At 45.1% G+C, this 19,280-nt stretch overlaps 1 protein-coding gene across 1 annotated transcript; it reads left to right on the top strand.

The window, feature by feature from the left end:
• Positions 1 to 8,164: 8,164 nt before the first annotated feature.
• Positions 8,165 to 9,169, top strand: LOC100277865 (uncharacterized). The gene is made up of 2 exons (NM_001151321.2): positions 8,165 to 8,581; positions 8,702 to 9,169. The coding sequence occupies exons 1-2, from the start codon at positions 8,293 to 8,295 to the stop codon at positions 8,887 to 8,889; spliced, it is 477 nt and encodes a 158-aa protein (NP_001144793.1). The 5' UTR covers positions 8,165 to 8,292; the 3' UTR covers positions 8,890 to 9,169.
• Positions 9,170 to 19,280: the final 10,111 nt, after the last annotated feature.

Below are 19,280 nucleotides of genomic sequence, written 5' to 3'. Positions count from 1 at the left end.
TTCTTGATCCTTAAGCCGAACTCATTTTGAGCCCGTCTCAAGAATCCCTTTAAGGTCTCTTGGGTTTGAGATTTTTCCTGCAAAAAGAATACCCAAGTGAAGCGAGAATAATCATCCACTATTACAAGACAATACTTACTCCCGTCGATGCTTATGTAAGCAATAGGGCCGAATAGATCCATGTGGAGTAGCTCAAGCGGCCTGTCGGTCGTCATGATGTTCTTGTGTGGATGATGGGCACCAACTTGCTTTCCTGCTTGGCATGCGCTACAAACCCTGTCTTTCTCAAAATGAACATTGGTTAGTCCTAAAATGTGCTCTCCCTTTAGAAGCTTATGAAGATTCTTCATCCCAACATGGGCTAGTCGGTGGTGCCAGAGCCAACCCATGTTAGTCTTAGCAATTAAGCAAGTGTCGAGTTCAGCTCTATCAAAATCTACCAAGTATAGCTGACCCTCCAACACTCCCTTAAATGCTATTGAATCATCACTTCTTCTAAAGACAGTGACACCTACATCAGTGAAAAGACAGTTGTAACCCATTTTGCATAATTGAGATACAGAAAGCAAATTGTAATCTAATGAATCTACAAGAAAAACATTGGAAATAGAATGGTCAGGAGATATAGCAATTTTACCCAATCCTTTGACCAAACCTTGGTTTCCATCCCCGAATAAGATCGCTCGTTGGGGGTCTTGATTTTTCTCGTAGGAGGAGAACATTTTTCTTCTTCCCAGTCATGTGGTTTGTGCACCCGCTATCGATGATCCAACTTGAGCTCCCGGATGCATAAACCTACAAAACAAGTTTAGTTCTTGACTTTAGGTACCCAAACGGTTTTGGGTCCTTTGGCATTAGAAACAAGAACTTTGGGTACCCAAACACAAGTCTTGGAGCCCTTGTGTTTGCCCCCAACAAACTTGGCAACTACCTTGCCGGATTTGTTAGTTAAAACATATGATGCATCAAAAGTTTTGAATGAAATGTCATGATCATTTGATGCACTAGGAGTTCTCTTCTTAGGCAACTTAGCATGGGTTGGTTGCCTTGAACTAGATGTCTCACCCTTATACATAAAAGCATGATTTGGGCCAGAGTGAGACTTCCTAGAGTGAATTCTCCTAATCTTGCTCTTGGGATAACCAACAGGGTACAAAATGTAACCCTCGTTATCCTGAGGCATAGGAGCCTTGCCCTTAACAAAATTAGACAATCTTTTAGGAGGGGCACTAATTTTGACATTGTCTCCCCTTTGGAAGCCAATGCCATCCTTGATGCCAGGGCGTCTCCCATTATAAAGCATACTACGAGCAAATTTAAATTTTTCATTCTCTAAATTATGCTCGGCAATTTTAGCATCTAATTTTGCTATATGATCATTTTGTTGTTTAATTAAAGACATGTGATCATAAATAGCATTGATATCAACATCTCTACATCTAGTACAAATAGATACATGCTCAACGATAGATGTAGAGGGTTTGCAAGATTTTAATTCTACAATCTTAGCATGTAATATATCGTTTTCACTTCTAAGGTTAGAAATAGTAACATTGCAAACATCAAAATCTTTAGCCTTAGCAAGCAATTTTTCATTTTCAACTTTAAGGCTAGCAAGGGAAATGTTCAATTCTTCAATTTTAGCAAGCAAATCATCATTGTCATTTCTATGATTGGGAATTGAAACATCACAAGCATTTGAATCAACCTTAGCAATTAATTTAGCATTTTCATTTCTAAGGTTGTTAATAGTTTCATGGCAAGTGCTTAGCTCACTAGATAGTTTTTCACATTTTTCTACTTCAAGAGCATAAGCATTTTTAACCTTAACATGTCTCTTATTTTCTTTAATTAGGAAGTCCTCTTGGGAATCCAAAAGGCCATCCTTCTCATGAATGGCACTAATTAATTCATTTAACTTTTCCTTTTGTTCCATGTTAAGGTTGGCAAAAAGGGTACGCAAATTATCTTCCTCATCACTAGCAAATTATCTTCCTCATCACTAGCATTACCTTCTTCTTTTTGCCGTCCCTTGCCATGAGGCACTTGTGGCCGACGTTGGGGAAGAGAAGGCCTTTGGTGACGGCGATGTTGGCGGCGTCCTCGTCGGAGGAGGAGTTGGTGGAGCTCTCGTCGGAGTCCCACTCCCGGCAAACATGGGCATCACCGCCCTTCTTCTTGTAGTACCTCTTATTTTCTCTCCTCTTGCCCTTCTTGTTGTCGCCCCTGTCACTGTCACTAGATATTGGACATTTTGCAATAAAATGACCGGGCTTTCCACATTTGTAGCACACTTTCTTGGAGCGGGGCTTGTAATCTTTCCCCCTCCTTTGCTTGAGGATTTGACGGAAGCTCTTGATGATGAGCGCCATCTCCTCGTTGTCGAGCTTGGAGGCGTCGATGGGTTGTCTACTTGATGTAGACTCTTCCTTTTTCTCCTCCGTCGCCTTAAACGCGACCGGTTGTGCTTCGGGTGTGGAGGAGGTGCCTTGCTCGATGATTTTCTTTGAGCCTTTAATCATTAGCTCAAAGCTCACAAATTTTCCTATAACTTCCTCGGGAGACATTAGCTTATATCTAGGATCACCTCGAATTAATTGAACTTGTGTAGGGTTAAGAAATACAAGGGATCTAAGAATAACCTTGACCATCTCATGGTCATCCCATTTTTTGCTCCCGAGGTTGCGCACTTGATTCACCAAGGTCTTCAAGCGGTTGTACATGGCTTGTGGATCCTCCCCTTGGTGAAGCATGAAGCGACCGAGCTCCCCCTCGATCGTTTCCCGCTTGGTGATCTTTGTCACCTCGTCTCCTTCGTGCGCGGTCTTGAGTACGTCCCAAATTTCCTTCGCACTTTTTAACCTTGCACCTTATTATACTCCTCTCGACTTAGAGAGGCGAGGAGTATAGTAGTGGCTTGGGAGTTAAAGTGGTGAATTTGGGCCGCCTCGTCCGAGTCGTAGTCTTCATCCCCTACGGATGGTACTTGTACACCAAACTCAACAACATTCCATATGCTTGTGTGGAGTGAGGTTAGATGATGCTTCATTTTGTCACTCCACATATTATAATCTTCACCGTAAAAAACCGGTGGTTTGCCTAATGGAACGGAGAGCAAAGGAGTACGTTTTGAAACATGGGGATAGCATAGAGGAATCTTACTATACTTCTTGCGCTCTTGGTGCTTAGAAGTAACGGACGGTGCATCGGAGTCGGAGGTCGATGGTGATGAAGAGTCGGTCTCGTAGTAGACCACTTTCCTCATCCTCTTGTGTTTGTCGCCTCTCCGATCCGACTTGTGGGAAGAGGATTTCTTCTCCTTCCCCTTCCCTTTGTTGGAGGAGTTTTTCTTCTCCTTCCTCTTGTTGCGGGACTCTTCCGATGAAGTCGACCCGTGGCTTGTAGCGGGCTTGTCGCCGGTCTCCATCTCCCTCTTGGCGAGTTCTCCCGACATCACTTCGAGCGGTTAGGCTCTAATGAAGCACCGGGCTTTGATACCAATTGAAAGTCGTCTAGAGGGGGGGGTGAATAGGCCGAAACTGAAATTCTCAAAAATAATCACAACTACAAGCCGGGTTAGTGTTAGAAATATAATTGAGTCCGCGAGAGAGGGTGCAAAACAAATCGCAAGCGAATAAAGAGTGAGACACGTGGATTTGTTTTACCGAGGTTCGGTTCTCACAAACCTACTCCCTGTTGAGGTGGTCACAAAGACCGGGTCTCTTTCAACCCTTTCCCTCTCTCAAACGATCCCTCGGACCGAGTGAGCTTTCTCTTCTCAATCACTTGGAACACAAAGTTCCTACAAGGACCACCACAAGATTGGTGTCTCTTGCCTCAATTACAAGTGAGTTTGATCGCAATGAAAGAATCAAAAAAGAAGAAAGCAATCCAAGCGCAAGAGCTCGAAAGAACACAAGCAAATCTCTCTCACTAGTCACTAAAACTTTGTGTGGAATTTGGGAGAGGATTTGATCTCTTGAGTGTGTCTAGAATTGAATGCCTAGCTCTTGTAAGTGGTTGGAAGTGTGAAAACTTGGATGCAATGAATGGTGGGTGGTTGGGGGTATTTATAGCCCCAACCACCAAACTAGCCGTTTGGTGGGGCTGACTGTCGTATGGTGCACCGGACAGTCCGGTGTACACCGGACATGTCCGGTGCGCCAGCCACGTCACCAAACCCGTTGGGATTCGACCGTTGGAGCACTGTCTTCTGGGCCCGCCTGGATGTCCGGTGGCGCACCGGACATGTACTGTAGAGTGTCCGGTGCGCCACTACACGCGTGCCTGACTTCTGCGCGCTCTGGTGCGCATTAATTGCTGTTGCAGGTGACCGTTGGCGCGAAGTAGCCGTTGCTTCGATGTCACACCGGACAGTCCGGTGTACACCGGACATGTCCGGTGAATTATAGCGGAGTAGCCGTTGCGAATTCCCGAAGCTGGCGAGTTCCTGAGGTCGCTCTTCCTTGGAGCACCGGACACTGTCCGGTGTACACCGGACAGTCCGGTGAATTATAGCGGAGCGCCTCTGGAAATTCCCGAAGGTGACGAGTTTGAGTTGGAGTCCTCTGGTGCACCGGACACTGTCCGGTGGTGCACCGGACACTGTCCGGTGTACACCGGACAGTCCGGTGTGCCAGACCGGAGGTGTCTTCGGTTATCCCTTTGCTCTTTTGTTGAACCCAATACTTGGTCTTTTTATTGGCTAAGTGTGAACCTTTGGCACCTGTATAACTTATACACTAGAGCAAACTAGTTAGTCCAATTATTTGTGTTGGGCAATTCAACCACCAAAATCAATTAGGAAAATAGGTGTAAGCCTAATTCCCTTTCAACCACCTCAGCACCGACGACAGCGACCACCTCCGCACCGGGCGGCTCGCCAGCGGAGGCAACCACCTCTGCAGCGGGCAGCCTCACTAGCGGCGGCGACCTCTACACCGACGGCTCGCCACCAACGGTGGCCACCTTTGCACCGGTGGCTTGCCGACAACGGTGGCCACCTCATCGCGTGCGAAGAGGTCCTCGCTCTCGTCCTCGTACGGGGGTGAGGACAAGACCATCCAAGAACGCGGTCGCCACCTCCACGGCGTACGACGTCTTGTACGATCCCCTGGGCATCATCGGAGCAGTGTGGCCGGTGACGCAAGGGACGTCGCGGATGTGGCGAACCTGTGCACGGCGCGACCGTCGCCCGTGCGGGGGACGGGCAGCCACGCCCCGCTTTGCCGCAGGAGGTAGCATTGGAGGCGGCACCAAAGCCATCAAAGCCAAAGAAATGGAGCCGCAGCACGACTCGCTTCCTGCCCCCAAAGAGTTGGGGGCCGCGAGGGATAGGACCGTGGCTCAGCCCTGCGGTTGTGCGCACCTTCATCTTCGCCGAAACCAACGGTCAAGAAGGCGAACCGCCGCGCAGAAAGCGTACAACCGCCCCGCGGTTGTGCGCCCCCTCGGCTTCGCTACAACCTGCGATCCAACATGGGGGCCTAGGCCCACATGTCATGCACCCGATGCGTCGGTTACTGGGTGCAGAAAAGTCGCACCGCCGCTCGTGCTAATACCACGTCTCCTCGGGGCCGTCGCAGAAGACTGAAAAGATAAATTTTCAAAGCCAGTGCAGCGACTCGAGGTACCCCGCGCATGGCCCAACAATGACATTAAGTGCGGAGGTCATGGGCCAGTCAGCCGCGGGGACAGGTGTGGCAGTCGACGTGACCATAGGCGGACCAACAGGAATTGCATCAACGGGCGCGCAGGAGCAGCAAGCCAATCGCCAATCAGACTTTGGCCTCACCTGCAGGCTCGTATCCTCCCCTGAGGCGGGCCTGGGGGCCACTATCGGTACCCTGAATCAGGGATACCCCCTACTACAGTATAAAGACGATGTACACGTACATCGTCTCCTAGCCGCACGGTGAACGGCACCCGACCCCACCACATGGGCAGGTCTAGGGGCACCACGTGGCGAGAAAAGATGATATACCCCAGGATGTATCATTGGGATCGGACCTCCACGGAGGAACACCAGACCCCTGTACGCACAACCCGGACCCCCGATTACGGCCCGAGACTCCCAAGAAGGCATGTCGGGTCCCTCGGATGGCCCCCAGGTCCCTCCGAGTAAGGTCCGGACCACAGCAAGGTCCCGAGACAGGGGGGACCCCGACATGAGCAAGGGTCCGGTGCTGACACGTGTCCGAGCCTTATCCTGTGCACTTGCGCTCCCCGCTCAGGCGGAGACCCGCTGCTGCCGCGTGGCTTATGGCACGTGACATAATCCAGCGGGCGGAGCCTGACGTAAGGCCTCTAAAGCCACACGGTCTCTGCATTTATTGCGGAGAGGACACGCCGCCTGTCCACCATGCTGACAGGCGATGTGCCCTCTTAGCATTTAATGCGTCCTGTCCACTCCTCTGGCAGGCGGCGCCAGGGCCATCCTGCAGACGACGCACCTGTCCAGTCCGTTGTCAAACAGTGCGCCTGTGCCGCACGGCGCACTGTGCTCATCATCCCTTATACGAGAAGCTTCCCCTGCACGCCGATACTACGCAGATCTCCGATGTCAGGGTGCGAGAAGATTGCTCCAGCGACAAACATTTGTAGCTCCAAGTGCTATATCCATTATGTCTCTGGGCCCACATGTCGAGGCTCAGCACCTTTGTGCAGCCCTCTTAGCTATAAAAGGGGAGGCATGCAACGTTACAACACAAGCTCTCTTAAGCCCATCCAAGCTCATCTAGGCTCGATAGACACAGACCCAACTGAGATTCTCAATTCTTAGGCTTCCACAGCAATTCAACATACAGTGGAGTAGGGTATTACGCTCCGGCGGCCCGAACCACTCTAAACTCTCGCGTGTTCATGTGTTTGATGTCCGCTTAGCAGGATAGGCAAAACGCTTAAGCCTCTTCCTCATCTTAGGATTTAGGGCGGGTGCACTCTGCCACTCGGCCGAAGAATTCCCTGATGATCAGTTCTTCGTTTATGTTTAGATTAAATGGACATGCTTTTATTGGATACGTGTGATTTATGCTATTATTTATGTAGTAATTGCTTTGGAGATTAATTTAATCTTAAAAATACATAATATTATGATATAACGTACCTCGTGATGATCGAGATATTGAAATTATACAAGTGTTACTTTAAGGATAAAAAATACTATTAATTAAGTATACTAGATTAGGTTAAAATGCAGATAGTACAACCAATAAGTCAAGCTTAATGAATCATCGTGATGTTTACTTGTCTCGAAATCTATGCTAGAGAAACATGAGCTAAAAACAATCTAAACATACATCATCTATTCTAACATTATCACGTCACAAAACATACTCCTACCATATCCGTAGCAGCAGGTATGACAATTTGACTCATGGATTTAGATATTTGTCGATATTTGTCGGATATCTGACCCGACGGAGTCAGGTATAGATACATATTTTGATCCATAGTTTAGACCCGAATTCAACCCGAAGCCAGGCGGGCACGAGTTAGGATATTACCTTGTACCCGCGGGTTATCCGTTTGATATTCAAAATCGACTCATAATGTATTTTTTGGCCTAGCCCATATTACATAGCAAATAACAAAATCTAACACCAAAAATCCCACGCCTAACACTCGCAATCTTCCACTCTTGACTACCCCTTATAGCCTTGCTCTGCGCTGTGTCCCGTACCCCCTTCCAAATCTCATAGACTGTAGCACCGCTGACGATTGTCTCTTCCAAGCTTTAGTGCTTCTAACTAAAGCCCGCAGGCTCATAATAATTCTTTTGTTAAGTTTTAATTGTGTATGATGGTGAATTGAGAAGAAATTTGACTAATTATGCTATTGAATTATTGAATAAATGATTGTATCTGTCATATCTGACGAATATCCGAAACTCGTCCGTAACCCAATAGACACAAGTATGAATATAAATTTCTACCCACGGATACAATCGCGAGAGGATAGCGGACGGATATTTATAATATCCGATCCGTCCGTTGCCATCCCTACGCAGCAGCGGCCATCGTTTCGGAGAAAACAAGCAGCGGATAATTACCAGTTTAGCAGCAACCATACTGTGGGCCTGCCCGTCACAGGTCACCACGAACGGATAAGATCGGCCTCCCGACACGACAAAAAGATCCCGTCGCGTCACTGCTATTAATAATCATCATCGTCTCCAATCCAGAGAGCCGTACCAATCCCCATCGCCCCAGACCACAGCGCGACAGTGAGTACAGCAGCAGCAGCTGAGAGCGTGAGAGCGTGCGAAGCAGGAGGGAGGACAAGAAGAAGCCGATGGCGGTTGTGAGCGGCAGCGGCGGGAGGCTGAACCCCTGGGCGGAGCCCTTCGTGCCTTCCGGGGCGCGGTACCGCGGCCTGCGGACCGTGGAGGCGACGCCGGAGCAGGAGGTGGAGGACTTCTCCCCCGAGTGGTGGCGCCTGGTGTCCGCCTCCCCGGCCTTCCGCGACCGCTGGCTGCGCGAGTACGGCGCGCTCGGCCTACTCGACGCCGAGGACGACCTGGACGACGACGTCGACAGCTTCCTCCCCGACGACTTCTTCTCGCCTCCGGCCCCGCGCTACGGTAAAGCCGCCTCCTCTGTCTGTGTACCTGTCTTTGCTGCTACAAGTACCTTTAGCAATTAGCACTGCTGACTCGGTGTGTGTGTGTGTGTGTGTGTGTCGTGGCGTTCGGACGGAGCAGAGAGCGAGCGGGAGGACGCCGCGGGCAGGAGGGCGGGCCGAGGGCTTGAGGTGGCGGCGTGGGGCATCGACAGGTGGTGGAGGGCGCACGGTGGGCCGCCGGAGACCCCGAGGTACGCGGAGAAGGCGCCGCGGAGGGTGGCCGCCGCCGCCAGGGTGAGCCCCCGCCCCATCCAGCAGCCGCGCTGAAGGACCAGATCCGTTCATCCACCGACGGCGACGGCTGCTCAGTCAGTGTCACATCTTGGCACGGGGGGAAAAATAGGCACGAAAAAAAAAGAGTTCCCTTTCTTGAATCGATGCAGTTTGCTTTGGTGTTCGTCTCGCGCAGTTTCTGGATCTGGGCTCCGCTTCAGCTCGAGATCGACTGGGATGGGAAGATCCTCTGCTGCGTTGTCTTGTCTGTGCTCATCCGTGTGTACTGTGTAAATATGAAGATGTAATAACAAAAACACGCATTTTAGCTTTCAGTTTCGGGCTTTGACAGGCGCAATCATCCATCCATGTTCCCTTGCCTGATCTAATCCGCCGCCTCCTTGGTTCGGAGAACGCGCGACGAAGCAATATTTTCAGCGTCATCTTTGTGCCGTCAATGTTTTGAAGGAGCTAGTACAACGAATTTGATGCGATCTTTTTAGTTTCTTCCTTTCCTCGGATCTCAGTTACAGTAGTACCAATGGTACAGCGCCTCCTGCATACAACCATTTCATAATCTAGAGCATGTACATTGAACATTGTCGTCTATGGTAAATTAAGCAACTGATCCGTGATAGACCAAGAGCATACTGTATACATACATGTACTCTTCAGAATGACATGTGCATTAGTGACTGTCAAGGATGTAAAGGGATGCAGGATAACATCTTCAGATTTCAGAATGGGAGCGCACGATTTTTTTTTTCAAAGACATGTTTCTGCCCACACCGGAGCAATCATGTACGTGATTAAGACCATGTTTACCTCTAGATTATATAATCCAGCTTAAATAAGTTAAGAGATTAAAAGACAACATAGTGAATTATGTAATCTATTTATTTAAATTAATAATGTATAATCTGGTCAATAGGTGCACTTAAATTGATTATATAATTTTGGAATGAATCAAATAGGGTCTAAGGTTATCCGCATTCATACTACTCTAAATTACTACTCTAAAAAGAATATTATATCCTCGTCAGCAAGATTCTCTGCTCTATACTATAATCCTCCGTAATCATATTTACTCTATATATTAACTCTATACCAATTACCGCATATTGTATTATTTCTTTCCCTCTCTTCTATCCCACCCAACTACCTCATTGTTGTTGCTGTGGATAAGGTATATAAAGTTATGGTTTCTAAAGTTTTAGGTGTTTAAACAATAAAAATATATTATATGTTGATTAAAATAAATCATGTGAGAAAAGATATTATTATTCAATTTCAGTTTTAGGTTATATCTAAATCACATTTTTAGTCAACTTAAAATGCCACATTATGGTTAATCATGTAGGCAATATTAGTACGAAGCTACACAACAGGAACATATTAAATTGAAGTTATATCGGAGAAAATGTAGATTTTCTAAGTTCTAAAGATTGTTTTTATACTAAAATTTCAATTTTGGAATTAACTTTGCAATTATTAAGCACTGAGGGACGGCATGTGCTATTCCATTAAAACTTTGGGTCGGTTTTATAAAAATTTGGGTATGTTTGCAATGGTCTTTGAATAAGAGTGAAGCACGGGTTGATATTTGACTTTTCCAGGGGCTCTTAATGAAAATGCAGTGGTGAAGGGGTATGGGCTGATTAGGGGCGTCCGATTGACCGCTAAGGAGTCGCATTAGATCGCCAACGTAATGAACCGGTAAGTATCAGGAACCGTCGGTTTGAAGATCTAGGATCAAGGGTTTTCCGTCGCTAGTGCCACACGATCGTTGATCGACGACCAGAGTTAAAAGCCTGAAATGTTTTCTCCATATCCATTTAGGGCCTTCCAATCCCTATCGGATGAACGAAGCGACCCACCCCGCTTCTCACCACTTCGACTAGCCCAGACACGGCGACACGCTAGTCACAATGTTCCCTCTCTCTCTCTCCCATGGTGGTTGAGTAAGGATGGCTCGAGGTCAAGCGCTAGCTCGATGGAGTAGGAGGGTCATGGTGATTCGGGTCTTATACCCAGGTTCGGGTGAAAACAACCCACCTGGAAACCACGACGACCATGGATGGCTTCAGGATGCTTTCTGTTGGCGAAATCTGTGGGGAAGAAACGCCTCGACACCCCGACCCCACATGACAGGGATCCAAGGCGAGCACCAAGGCAAGGCGGGTGACCTGCAAGCGCTCGAGAGGCCGATCTGCGGGACCCACGTGTAAGTGACCTCGGAAGGATAGAAGGAGAGGGGAAGCCAACGGTGCTATGGGCCCACCCACCAGCACCTGAGTGCGACCGCGAGCGGAGTGCGCCGGGATGGGCCGCGTTGGTGATGCAGTTTGGGCCGAGCAATGGGGATACCGGCCAAAAGCAGTTTTCCCCATTTTCTTTTATCTTTTCTATTCGTTTTCCTTTGTTTTCTATTTCAAATTTTCAATTTCACATTGGATTCAAATTTCAAGCTCAATTATAAATGCACAATAAAATAAATCTCAGTATGATATGCAAGTTATGTTTTATTTTTTGGTTACTTTATTTATTTATTTAGGTAGTGTTTCCTATATGAAATGCGCGCATACATACATTACTTATGCTAGGTGCTTATTATTCTTGAACGTATACCACAATTTAAAATTCATTCAAAAATTAATATTTATTGTTTAGTTCTTTTAAGAGAAGTTAATATATATTTTTTACCATGAATTATTTCGAATCAAATATTCTTAAAGAGGGTTTTACTTATATAATTATAAAGGGAATAATAAATAGATTGAAAGTCTTTCTTTTAATTATTGTTCCAACTTTTAGTTTTAAGTTTCGGATCTAGGTTTTGAATATCATACTCTTACCATTAATATTTGTTTACTTTCAAAGAGATATAATTTATAACAAAAAGGAATCTATTGAATGACATTTTGGCTCAACCTTTTTGTCGAAAAACTCTTACAAATCCTAAAATAGGATTTTGGGTGTTACAAAAATCAACTGAAAAGATGACACACTACGCGGGAAGGATCCCGAAGAATGCACAAGAATGCTTTCCATGCGCGTATATCGCAAAGGGATTAATAGAATTCCAAGGATGTGTCCCACACTGAAGGACCAATGAGGCGATCAGAGGCGGTGAATGGCATCCAATAAAATTTTGCTTCTAAAATTGAATTTGAGCACTTCACTTCAATCGAATGAAGAATGTGCTCAAACCAAAATCATATCACCAAACTAGTGATCTCATGATTTTGAAATGTTCCTAATACACATATAAGACTAGAAAAATAAATAGATCGCAAATCGAACACCGAAAAGTCCGAATCGGTCCAAAACCGTGTCGTGAACAAGTGCTGATTTCAGCAGGAGAAAATTCTGTTTTCGGATGCGAAACTGAGCCAAATGAACTCCAATTGAAATGAAATTTTGCACACAACTAGAAAAATATGTTTTCAAGGTCTCCACAAATTTTTAGCTCAATTGTACTTGTGAATCAATTGCAGATCTAAAGATACAAACATAATTGGGTTTTTGTTTGTTTTTTCTAGAACGAACTCAAAATGAGATCAGCTAAGAGCACAACCACAAACTGCACCAATAAGGCATAATAAGTGATCCTAGGAGTATATCTCACCCACAAACAAATCCCAACAGCACCCGGGCACAAAAGAACTCGAAGGTTCTCCAGATTTGCCGGAAGCTCTTGATGATTAGAGACATCTCCTCATTGTCGAGCTTGGAGGCATCAATTGGGAGTCTACTTGGTGTAGACTCTTCATTCTTTTCTTCCATTGCTTTGAATGCAACGGGTTGCACCTCGGGTGTGGAGGTGGCGTCTTGCTCCAAGTTGACAATATGTTTGGAGTCTTTGATCATAAGTTCAAAGCTCACAAACTTGCCAATCACTTCCTCGGGAGACATCTGTTTATATCTAAGATCCCCACGAATTAATTGAACTTGAGTGGTATTACGAAAAACGAGGGATATTAGAATAACCTTGACCATTTCATGGTCATCCCATTTGGTGCTCCCGAGGTTGCGCACTTGATTGACCATAGTCTTGAGCCGGTTGTACATCACTTGTGGCTCTTCTCCTTTGTTGAGGACGAATCGACCGAGTTCTCCCTCGATCCTCTCGCGCTTGGTGATCTTGGTCACCTCGTCCCCTTCGTGCGCGGTTTTGAGGACGTCCCAAATCTCTTTGGCATTTTTCAACCCTTGCACCTTATTATACTCCTATCGACACAAGGAGGCGAGGAGTATAGAAGTTGCTTGGGAATTAAAATGCCTAATTTGGGCGGCCTCGTCCGAGTCATAGTCCTCGTCGCCCACTTGTGGTGCCTGCACTCCAAACTCAACAATATCCCATATGCTCTCGTGGAGTGAGGTTAGATGGTGCCTCATTTTATCCTCCACATGCAATAATCTTCACATCAAAATATGGTGGTTTGCCTAGAGGTACCAAAAGTAATGGAGCACGCTTTGGAATGCGAGGATAGTGTAGAGGCATATTACTATGCTTCTTACGCTCGTGGCGCTTCGAAGTTGTCAACTCGGCGCCGGAAGTAGAAGGTGATGAAGAGTCGGTCTTGTAGTAGATCACATTCTTCATTTCCCTTTTCTTCTTGTCACCCTTCCTATGTGACTTGATGGAGGAAGAGGATTCCTCCTTATACTTGTCGCCTGACTCCCTTGATAGAGTCCTTCCCGAGCCTATGGCCTTGTCGCCAGTCACGATCTCCCCCTTGGCGTGATCTCCAGACATCACTTCGAGTTTCTTAGACTCTTAATGAAGCACTGGCTCTGATACCAATTGAAAGTCGCCTAGAGGGGGGGTGAATAGGCGAAACATGAAATTTATAAACTTAAACACACACTAAGGCAGGGGTTAGCATTAGAATTAAATTCGAGTGAGGAAGATTGTGTCTCTTGCTATGAGTTGCCCAATTAATGCAGATGACGTTTGGGAGCAAACTCAAATCAATATTAGCAAGGACACTTTAGAGAGAGGAAGGAGGGCAAATAAATCAAGCGAAGATCAATGCGAGTGAACACGGTGATTTGTTTTACCGAAGTTCGGTTCCAAAGAATTTAGTCCCTGTTGAGGAGGCCACAAAGGCCGGGTATATTTCAACCCTTTCCCTCTCTCAAACGGGCACTTAGACCGGATGAGCTTTCTCCTTAATCACTTGGGTCAGACCCCTCAAGGACCACCACACACTTAGGTGTCTCTTGCTAGCTTTGCAAAGCACTTATAAGAATAAGAATGGGGAAGGAGAAAACAATCTAAGCAACAAGAGCAACAAATGAACACAAAACTCTCTCTCAAGTCACTAAGTGGTTGAATTGATTTTGAGACTTCGAAGATTTGATCTTTGGAATGTGTCTTGGAGTGAGTGCTATTGCTCTTGTATTGAATAGGAACTTCAGAAAACTTGGATGCCATTGAAGGAGGTGGTTGGGGGTATTTATAGCCTCCAACCACCTCCTAGCCGTTGGCTATTTTTGTTGGCGATGGGCACACCGGACAGTTCGGTGGCGCACCAGACAGGTATTGTTCACTGTCCAGTGCGCGCCACGTCAGCACACCCGTTGGGGTTTGGAGCAGTCGACGTTGAAGTTGTTTGTCCTGTAGTTGCACCGGACATGTTCGATGTGCTCTGACTTCTGTTGTGCACTGTTCATTGTGGCAGTCGACCGTTGGCGCCAGGTTACCGTTGCTCCGTTGGCTCACCGGACAGTCCGGTGAATTATAGCGGAGCGAGCCCTAGAGAAACTTGAGAGTGAGTTGTTCGAGTGCTGCTTGGCCTGGTGCATCAGACACTGTTCGGTGTGCCAAAGGCAGCACACTCTCAAGTCCTTTGCTCCAAATTAATTTAAGTCCCCAACTGAATTTCTTTCTTGGTTTGGGTTGAACTTTATGCACCTGAGATAAATGACATCTTGGCAAACTAATTAGTCCACGTGGTTGTGATGGACGTCAACCACCAAAATTGATTATAGGAAATGATTAAGCCCATTTCCCTTTCAGTAACATACTGATTTATGTTAGCTTGTTTTTGACATCCCAAAGGATTTAAAAACAAGCGTCCACCACTACCTTCGTCCTTAGATCATTATCTCAGAGAGATAACGCCCTAAGGACGAAGGCTCTTATTGTTTAACATTGGGTTGCCTTGTTTTTGATTCCATACAACAATCAAAAACAAGTGACCAACATTGGCGTCCACCTTCGGTGAACTTACTTCCACGACAATAAGCACGACAAGCCATCAAGCTTCGTCAATAGGGTTGATGAAGCTCATATTTTCAATCACAGGTGGTTCAAGCTCCGAACCAACCAACAAGAAACAAAAGAAGGAAGCCCAATGAAGGCTACAACATGTTGGAGTGCTGGGACCCTACGTTAAATTCAAATGGTCTCATGTTTCAATCACCTTCTCCCAAGAGGATCTTCAACTCAAGGACTATCCACATAATGATGTTATGGTTATATATTGTGTCATAAAGGGTTTTTTTGGTTCACAATGTTCTAGTAGATGCAGGCAGTGCGTCAGATATTATTTTTGCTAAAGCCTTTAGACAAATGCAAGAGCCAGAAGACAAGATACAAGATGCAATGCACCCCCTATGTGGCTTTGGAGGGGAACAAATAACAACACTCAGAAAAATATCATTGCCAATTACCTTTGGCTACATACACAACACAAAAACTGAGGAAGTTGTATTTGACATAGTAGATATGGAATACCCCTATAATGCAATTATTGGAAGAGGAACACTGAATGCCTTCGAAGTTGTGTTGCATCCTACATATTTGTGTATGAAAATACCATCGAACCAAGGTTCAATCTCTGTATATGGAAGTCAAGAAGCTGCAAGAAGAGCCGAAGGAAGTTGGACAGACTCCAAGGCCATTCACAACATAGATGAAGTTGAAGTTCACCAACATCAGAAGCACATAAGGGATAAAGCAGCTTTGGTAGATCAGCCAAAAACTATACTCCTCTATGAAGACATAACCGATCAAAAAGTGCTTTTTGGATCACAATTGACCGAAGAGCAAGAAAGAAATCTAAATTTTTTTGTTCAACAATAAAGATGTCTTTGCTTGGTCAGCCAATGATTTATGTGGAGTCAACAGAAGTATCATTGAACACTCTCTCAATGTAGATCCCACTATTAGACCAAAAACTAAAGCTTCAGAAAATGTCAGAAGATAAAGTCGTATGTGCAAAAAATAAAGTCAAAAGACTCCTTAATGCTAGAGTAATCAAGGAAGTCACTTATCCAAAATGGCTTGCCAACACTGTAATGGTGAAGAAAGCAAATGGAAAATAAAGAATGTACATTGACTTCACAGATCTCAACATGGCATATCCAAAGGATGAATTTCCCTTGCCAAAGATAGACTCCCTCATAGATGCAGTTGCTACTTCGGAACTTATGAGTCTACTAGACTGCTGCTCAGAATATCACCAGATCTGGATGAAAAAGGAAGATGAGCCTAAAATAAGCTTCGTTACCCCAAGTGGTACCTATTGTTATCTCCGGATGTCTGAGGGGCTCAAAAATGCTGGAGGAAGCTTCAGCAGAATGCCATCAAAAGTGCTGAGTACTCAAATTGGCAGGAATGTTCTGACCTATGTTGATGACATTATAGTCAAAAGTACGAAGCAAGAAGACCACATCGCAGACTTACAAGAAACATTTGCTAACTTAATAAAAACATATCTTAAGTCAAATCCAGAAAAATGCATCTTCCGGGTGAAGAAGGGAAAATTCCTTGGCTGCGTTGTATCAACTATGGGAATCGAAGCTAACCCAAACAAGATAGAAGCAATAGTTCGGATGGAACCACCGAAGTCCAGAAAGGGTGCCCAGAGGCTGGTAGGTAGGCTTGCATCACTAAATAGGTTCATCTCAAGGTCCGCAAAAAGAAATCTGACATTTTTTGAAGTATTAAAGTCAGCCGAAATATTTCAAAGGGGACAAGCTCAGCATAGGGATGGCAACGGGGATTTCTCTGTCGGGGAATAGCTCCTCATCCCCGTCCTCGCGGGGAGAAAAATTCCCCGTCCCCGTCCTCACGAACGCTCACGGGGGAGCTTTTTCTCCCATCCTCCCATCCCCGTCCCCGTCGGGGAATTTATACCCGTGGGGAACCCTGTGGGGAATCTGTCCCCGCTAGAAATACAATATTTAAAGATAAATTTAAATTGATTGTATCAAATTAATACAAATTTGACAAACAAGATTGAAAATTACAAGAGACATCTACTTTAGAGTTTAGTTTGTTATTTTATAACATGCCATGCACTAAGTTTTTACTATAATTTTAACAAGTAAATTGACTAACTTGGATAAAAAAAGTTTCGTGGGACGAGTACACGGGGAACGGGGACGTGGGATGGTTCCCCGTCCCCGCGAACCCGACGAGGATTAAATTTCCCCCATTTAGATCCCCGTGGGGACTAAATTAGTCTCATACTCGTCCCCTAATAGAGGAATTCCCCGCGGGGAATCGGGGATCGAGACCCCATTACCATCTCTAGCTCAGCAAAAGGCCTTTGAAGATCTAAAATAATATCTTATACATTTGACATCTCTGTCTCCACCTTCGCTAGGGGCTACACTTCTATATATATATCTGTCTCTCATTCTGCTGTTAGTGCAACATTGGCCCAAGAAAAGTTAGAGGGCAAAATGAAGAAGCCGGTTTATGTAAATTGAGGTGGCTCCAAACGTACCAGTTTATGTCTCAATTTATAGAAAATGGATTTTCAGTTTCTTAAAAACCAAGAAGCTGACCTCTTCTAGCTAAAAGATAAAAATCAGTTTCTTAGAAATTGGGTTACTTTCAGTATAAGTATACTTCTGGGCGGGACTACGATTTTAGACATGCCTCTAGCCCTGTACATGGGTTACCCGTCTCATCCCATCACAAGGACTTGTTTCGATATTCTAGCATTCAACCTAATTAGTATGTATTAAGATAAGTTAGGACCCGTTTGGCAAAGCTCCAGCTCCTGCTTCATTAGCTCCAGATCCTGATCCTTCTGAGGAGTTGATCCTCCTGATTCTCCTAGAGAATCAGAATCATTTTTAAAACCGTTTGGCAAGTAAACTGATTCTTATCTGCTGAGAGTTGGTGGTCTATGGCGATTGTCCGTTTTACCCTTTGCAGTTCAACTTTGTTACAAACCAATAAGCAGGATGCATATACGGGAAAAAATTATGAAACATTAACATATAAAATATTCCCATCATAGTAGTGCATAAAATGGTCTCAAATGTTTAATCCACAAATTGCATAAAACTAGCACGACACAATATCCAAAATATGACACGAACCACCTTTTCTAATCACCTCGACTTCCAAAGTACCTTCGATACATCATCGCTGAACCTATTCGTGTTCCTACTACTCGACCCTGTGGTGGATGTATCTGATGCATTCTGAGGGACATGTTGCCTATAACGGGATGAAATAGTAGGGATATAATCTGGGTCTCGATCACATCTCTGAAAATCCTCATCCAATGCACTATTCTCACGGATGAAATTGTGAAGACACATTGCAGCAGCAACAATCATTTTTTGTTTGTCCATAGGATAAGTTGGCATCTTAAGAAGAATTCTCCATTTCATCTTCCATAAACCAAATGTGCGTTCAACAACATTCCGTAGACTTGAGTGTAAATGATTGAAGAGCTCTTGCTCACCATTAGGTGGAGGACCATTTCTCCATTCCGGAACATGATACCGTTGTCCTTTGTACGGGGCCAAGTACCCATCCCTATTTGGATATCCAACATCAACAACATAGTACTTTTCTGTAACATACAATTATACTTGAGTTAGAACCTTGAAAAATATGTGGACAAAAAGTAGAACAATTTTTTGACATTTGTTTACCTAGAGGGGGGTGTGGAAATAAATCTTCATCAGCTTCAAGCGCATGGTACAACACAGTAGTATCATGCATGGAGCCAGGTTGTCCAATAGATGCATATATAAAGCGCATATCAAAATCAACAACTCCCATCACATTTTGAGTAGGTTTACCAGACCTTCCCATGAACCTGATGAAGTCTTTCTTTGGAGGCGTTGCATTTATATGAGTGACATCAATTGCTCCAATACAACCCTTAAAGTGAGGCCACATTCTTTGATCATTGGTAATTCTTATGCACTGTATGGAAATTAGGGTCCTTTGGTTGTATGTACCTTTTTGACATTGCTACCATGCAATTCAGGACATCACTGAATTTTCTGCTAATTGTTTCATTAGAGTGCTTGAAATCCTTTTGGACGGCAGCGAATGACCAAGCATGACCACAATCCTAAAGATTCCATAGAGCTCATATGGATGGAAGAGGATAGACCAAAGTCTCTTACCAACTCATCATGCAAATTGTATAATAGAGCTGGTTCCATCCTAAACACGT

The sequence above is a fragment of the Zea mays genome, chromosome 6, assembly GCF_902167145.1.
Source record: "Zea mays cultivar B73 chromosome 6, Zm-B73-REFERENCE-NAM-5.0, whole genome shotgun sequence".
In the NCBI taxonomy this organism is placed as follows: Eukaryota; Viridiplantae; Streptophyta; class Magnoliopsida; order Poales; family Poaceae; genus Zea; species Zea mays.
The sequence above is the reverse complement of the archived record's forward strand: the minus strand, read 5'-3'. Positions and strand labels throughout refer to the sequence as shown.

Excerpts from the sequence above, each read along its gene's own strand:
- LOC100277865 (NM_001151321.2), top strand. The coding sequence starts at position 8,293 with ATGGCGGTTGTGAGCGGCAGCGGCGGGAGGCTGAACCCCTGGGCGGAG. Across the intron at positions 8,582-8,701 it reads GCCTCCGGCCCCGCGCTACG|AGAGCGAGCGGGAGGACGCC; the intron begins GTAAAGCCGCCT and ends CGGACGGAGCAG.